General features: G+C 40.8%; 1 protein-coding gene across 1 annotated transcript; it reads left to right on the top strand.

Annotated features, from left to right (window-relative positions):
* The first annotated feature begins 4,137 nt into the window (after positions 1–4,137).
* LOC103303443 (olfactory receptor 52H1) lies at positions 4,138–5,085 on the top strand. The gene has a single exon (XM_008160444.3). It carries the CDS (start codon positions 4,138–4,140, stop codon positions 5,083–5,085), a length of 948 nt encoding a protein of 315 aa, XP_008158666.3.
* Positions 5,086–6,628: the final 1,543 nt, after the last annotated feature.

Here is a 6,628-nt window from a genome sequence, read left to right as displayed (position 1 = left end):
ACTTCTAGTAATAATGCTGATGATATGAAATATAAAAATAAGTAAAATAAGTAAAAAATTCTATGCTTACTATGTGCCAGGTACTACACTAAAATGTGGTTTTCAAGAGTGTCTTATTTTATCCTAATAATAACAGCAAAAATTAGAGATATTGGGCCCTTTTTGAAAATGATGAACCAAAGGATCATATAGTTCAAGTAAGCTTGCCCAAGTTCCAAGTTCACACAGCTAGTCAATTATGGAACTGGTATTAAAGTGCCTAATTTTCTGGCTCCAGAGCATATACTCTTTGCCAATATTTTATTAAGATACTGTGGGCACTTGTGTATGTGTGTATATATCATAATACTATAATCACATTTAACAAAAGTAATACTAATTACTTCATATCATCTAATACCTACTTTATATTTATATTTACCTAATTATACACTATTTTCTTTTATACCTGGCTTATTTAATCAAAATCCAGTCAAGAATTGCATTTTCCTCATTTAAGCCCCATCTCTTTTTAATGTCATTGACTTATTGCAAAGACCAGGCTGTTGTGTAGATTGCTCCACATTGTGAATTTGTTGTAGAATGATAAGCCTCAGATTAACTTTATGTGTGCCCATGTATGTTTGTAAGTACTTTTGAATGACTGTATAAACATCTGTTGTGTCTGAGTGCATAAAAATATAAAAGCTAGAAAAGCTTTTTTTCTTCACATGTGTATAAAAGAAGGATGACCTCAAACAAGCCGGAAGAGCTATGATTCAAAGTATATAATTTTAGGGGGATGATGCCATATGTTGTTGGAGTACATCAGGAGCACATAAGAAAGGTTTCAACATCCCAATCAGATCTTTGCTGTTGGCAATAGATGAGCACGGGAACCCAAATGGACAAGAGAACCAACATGAAGCTAAATTAGAGAACACAGATACTCAGCAGATGGGGGCTGGACTGCCTGGCCCACTGCCTGAACTCTGAGCTGTGTTCCCAGAACCTAGAACCTCTAAATTATGAAGACACAGTAGAGGAAGGTTTTGAGTTGCTGTAAGAAAAGTGTTTATTTATTTATTATTATTGTTTTTTATTTTATTTTTTTCTTCACTTTTAATTTCTTTATTGATTAAGGTATCACATATTTGTCCTCATCCCCCCATTCCTATCCCACACCCCTCCCCACACATGCCCCCACTCCCATGTTGTCCTTAACCGCTGGTTAGGCTCACATGCTTGCACACAAGTCCTTTGGTTGATCTCCCCCTTTACCTCCATCCTTCCCTACCCTCCCCCCGAGGCCCGACAGTCTGATCCATGCCTCCTTCTTTCTGGGTCTGTTCTTGTTCATCAGTCTATGTTGTTCATTATTTCCCCTAGATGAGTGAGATCATGTGCTATTAGAAATACACTTATAAGAACCGAAAATGAGACAAGCAATAATGGTTATAGTGACAGGCAAATGAATCAGTGTGTACTGAGTTTCTTTCTGGGCCAACCGTTCTTTTGAGACCCAATTTCAATGTCCAACAGTTCCTTACATGTACATGTCAGCACTGACATTTCAGTTCTGGATGGTGGACAAATGGTGGTAATGCAGGTCCGACTCTCTCTGGTTTGGTCCTGGGCAACCTGCAGTGATGCACAGTTGCTAACTGCTAGTATGGGAAGGCCACATCAGCGTCTTCCGTCTCTGGACTGCTTCTCTTCTGTCTTCATGGCTGGAGTAGTCCTGTCGATTCCTCTCTGTTGCTGGAATCCACATAGTCTCGGAGTTGTTTTCTGAAAATATACAAACATATTCTCGACCAAAAGTTAATAAAGGAATATTCTCTATAAATTTGACTGGGGATCCTTTTTCATTTTTTGCCCAAATGATTTTCCTCTGGCTTGTTTTGTCACCTTGTGTGTTTTTCATGGGTGTCTTGCTTTTAGCCTTACAATTAATTTTCTAAAGTATTAATTTTCTAGATGTAATTTACTTACAGGATATTTTTCCTTACATGATATTCCTCTACCATCCCCTCCTTTTTTGATTTAAATGTTAAGAGGCTAGAAAAGTGTTTTTATTTATAGATAAGGGATGGTCATAAAGAAAAGAAGAGAGCAACCTGTTCCTCAGTTGGCAAAAGCAGAAGACTGGAAAAATTAAGTATTGGTCTGGGAGATGAAAGGTATGGTGAGCTGGACCTAAGAATGAGATTTGAAGTAGGGGTAGAGATAAGATTGAAGGTGAGTTATGTCCTTGTCAGAGTTGGTATCTGAGGTATATGGCCATCATAAGCTTCCTCTTAGTTCTGATCTTGGGAATCTCTGGCCTTGCTGTAGTTTGTTATCTGTAGATTATAAAAAGTGTTCTATGTATACACATTATTGGAGAAGGAAGCAGGTATTGGGGCCTAGTCTTTAAACAAGAAATTTTTCAAGTAAAGGCTTTGGGCAGTTACATAGCAATGGAAGTGCCAAAATCCAAAATCCAATCATAGAGTATTTTGTTTACGATTTCATTGTCGTGTGTGTGCAGTGCATGTGTGTCTGGTGTGATTTCATTGGTGTGTATGTGTGCAGTGCATATGTGTCTGGTGTGTGCATGTGTGTGTGTATGTGTGCATGCATGTATGAGTGTGTGTGTGATAGAGAGAGAGAGAGAGAGAGAGAGAGGAAAGGTTGTTTATGTTTGTGTAAGATAATGTGAGGTAAACATATGATGGTAAAATGAATGAAAGAATGTAAATATAGTTCAGAGTATATTTGGGGTTGTAAGTATTAAGTGTGTGCCTGTATCTGAGAAAGTATATGTACTGGGAGTCTATTGTCTATTTCAAGAATATGTGTTGACAAGGAAACAATCCTTCTTATGGACAGCAATCTTGACTAATAGTGCCATTAAGTCCAAAAGATTAGATTGTTATACAGGTGTATAGCATATAGGATTCTAGAAAACAATTTTTAATTTTTATTATTTTGCAGGAGCTATAGAAAACTTTTCTAATTTAAAACTGAGTTATAAGCCAGCCAGTGAAAGATAAATGCCACATGATCTCACTCATCTGTGGAATATAGAGAACATTATAAACTGATGAACAAACACAGATACAGAGGTAAAGAAGCATCGAACAGACTGTCAAACTATAGTGGGAAGGCAGGGGAGGGTTGGGGGGGGAGGATAAGAGATCAACCGAAGGACGTGTATGCATGCATATAAGCATAAACAATGTACACAAGACACTGGGGGGCAGTGAGGGCATGTGCCGTGGAGTAGGGGAGGCTAGGGGGAGGTCAGTGGGAGAAAAAAGGAGACATATGTACTACTATTTGTAATACTTTAAAAATTAAAATAAAAAAGACAAAAAATAAAACAACACCAAAAAGGTTTCTCTTATAAATGTTTACTTATGGCTTCTTAAGTATATATAATCACCAATTTATTAACTTTATAAAGAGATTTGTTTTTGAGAATGAATATTTTTATTTTATTTTGTTAAAAAATGCCACATTCCAAATAAATAATTTTTAAACCACTGGAAAAAAACAAACACTTGATTGTCCGGCATACTGTTGGAACTCAGCTAGTGTTTTTTAAGCTGACTTAGGTTTTTGAATGGCAATAAGGGGTTGTTGACCTTACAAACCTAAGAGTCACAGTCACCAGGTAGTTACAAGTAATTGCCATGAGGCAGAGATTGATATTCCACAATAACAGAACAAGCAGATCTTAATCAATAATGTCCATAAACTCATGCAAACTATAATCCACCAACCTATGGAAAAGAATATTCTGTAGTTTGTTAATTTGTATTAGGAATATACTGTATAATGAAAAAGAGTGGTTGTAGCCAGTTTAGAAGGTTATCTGGGAAAAGTTGTTTAAATCAGCAAAAAAAGAGAGAGAAGATATTCTCTTTATGTAGAACAATCATACATTCCAAATACATCTAAGACAATTGTGGTTTATGCATGTTACCTGCCATTATTATGATATCAACCTTTATTCACTTTGAAAATTCCTATTTTGGATGATAAATTATATAATCAGTTTATCCTTAGGAATCAATGATGATGAATGGTTGGAGGTGAGAGTGACCCAAGTGACCCTTAACTATCTTCTACCACCCTCTGTACTCAGGATCCCGGCCATTTTGATCTGCCATGATCACTTTCAACCTGAGCAGTTATAACCCAGGACCGTTCATCCTGGTGGGGATTCCAGGCCTGGAGCAATCCCATGTGTGGATTGGGATTCCTTTCTGTATCATCTATATTGTGGCTGTGGTGGGAAACTGCATCCTTCTCTACCTCATCGCAGTGGAGCGTAGCCTTCACCAACCCATGTTCTTCTTTCTCTCCATGCTGGCTATGACTGACCTCATCTTGTCCACAGCTGGTGTTCCTAAAACACTCAGTATCTTTTGGCTTGGGGCTCGAGAAATTACATTCTTAGGGTGCCTTACACAAATGTTCTTCCTCCACTATAGCTTTGTCCTGGATTCAGCCATCCTGATGACCATGGCATTTGATCGCTATGTGGCCATCTGTTCTCCCTTAAGATACACCACTATCTTGACGCCAAAGATGATCATCAAGATTGCTGTGGGCATCTCTTTTCGAAGCTTCTGTATCATCTTGCCAGATGTATTCTTACTCACACGCCTCCCTTTCTGCCGGACACGCATCATACCCCACACATACTGTGAACACATAGGTGTTGCCCGGCTTGCCTGTGCTGATATCTCCATCAACATCTGGTATGGCTTTTGTGTTCCCATCATGACAGTCATCTCAGATGTGATTCTTATTGCTGTTTCTTATGCTCTTATTCTCTGTGCTGTTTTTCACCTCCCTTCTAGAGCTGCCCGGCAGAAGGCACTTGGCACCTGTGGTTCCCATGTCTGTGTCATCCTCATGTTTTATACACCTGCCTTTTTCTCCATCCTCGCTCACCGATTTGGACATAATGTTTCACGTACTTTCCACATCATGTTTGCCAACCTCTATATCATTATTCCACCTGCCCTCAACCCCATTGTCTATGGAGTCAAGACCAAACAGATCAGAGATAAGGTCATACTTTTATTTTCTACCAAAAGTATAGAATAACGCACAATGGAAAAGCTAGGATAAGTGTATAGTGTATTAATGTAGCAAGACTTTTAAAAGCAAACACTATTGAAAGTAAGAACTGTCAACAGGCACTTTTCCATAACAGGAAAATGGTATGACCTCTATAAAAGACATGATTCTATGTAGAAAAATTATTTGATGAGTTGTTTGTTCATGGAAATTTTACTGCGAATGATCAGGAAAAAGAAGATGAAAACAGAGAGCTGAGTTACTACAAATGAAAAAAAAATTGAAAATTGAGACAGTTTTGGAGAAAGAAAATGTGTTAAGTGAGATAGAGACACAGAAGAACAGAGACTAAAAGTAAAAATATCAATCAGAAATTCTTATTTAGGGGATTAGTAGATGGATTTAGGACATCTAATCTAATAATAGACAAATATGCAAATTGACCATACCTCCGACACACCCACAAGCCATGCCCACCATCCAATCAGAGCGGGTATGCAAATTAACCCAAACCAAGATGGCTACAGCCACAGAGAGCAAGGTTCCCTAGGTAACAGAGGAAGCCAAACTTTCTGCCAGCTGTTGCAGGCCTAAGCCTCCACTCAAGCTACAAAGTTTCAATTATAGAAGGTAAACAAATTCAAACAAATGGCAGCAGAATGGAGCTTGAGAGAGCAGGCCAGGGTTGCCGCCAGCAACAGGGGTAGCAAAGCTTTCCGCACACCCTGGCCGGGCCCACCCGCTTAAGGCAACAAAGTTTCAATTATAACCCCAACACAAATTGATTCGGGCCTCGGAGGGAGCCCCAGGCTTGGCACTGCTCCAGGCTACAAAGTTTCAGTTGTAGAAGGAAAATAAATTCCAGATACCAGGGTCTCCGCTTGCATCCCAGGGGGCGTGGCCGGCCTGCAAACCACCACAGGTCCCTCGCTCAGGCTGCCCCACGCCCCAAGGGAACCCCACCCTGATCAGGGACACCCTTCAGGGCAAACCAGCTGGCCCCCACCCCTGTACCTATCTAATAAAAGAGAACTATGCAGATTGATCATCACTGCAACACACAATATAGCTGCCCCCATGTGGTCAAAGATCCTGCCCCCATGTGGACACAAGATGGCCACCACAAGATGGCCAGCAGGAGAGGGCAGTTGGGAGGCACCCGGCCTGCAAGGGAGGGCAGTTGAGAGGGACCAGGCTTTCAAGGGAGGGCAGTTGAGAGGGATCAGGCCTGCAAGGAAGGGCAGTTGGAGGTGATCATCCCTGCAGGAGAGGGCAGTTAGGGGTGACCAGGCCAGCAGAGGAGGGAAGTTGGGGGCAAACAGGCTGGCATGGGAGTGATTAGGGGGTGATCAGGCTGGCAGGCAGAAGTGGTTAGGGGCAATCAGGAAGGCAGGCAGGCAAGCAGTTGGGAACCAGCAGTCCTGGATTATGAGAGAGATGTCCGACTGCCCGTTTAGGCCCGATCCCAGGGATCGGGCCTAAACGGGCAGTCGGACATCCTTTGAGGGGTCCGAGATTGGAGAGGGTACAGGCTGGACTGAGGGACAACCCCCCTCTGTGCACGAATTTC

This window comes from Eptesicus fuscus, chromosome 13 (assembly GCF_027574615.1).
Source record: "Eptesicus fuscus isolate TK198812 chromosome 13, DD_ASM_mEF_20220401, whole genome shotgun sequence".
NCBI lineage: Eukaryota > Metazoa > Chordata > Mammalia > Chiroptera > Vespertilionidae > Eptesicus > Eptesicus fuscus.
The sequence above is the reverse complement of the archived record's forward strand: the minus strand, read 5'-3'. Positions and strand labels throughout refer to the sequence as shown.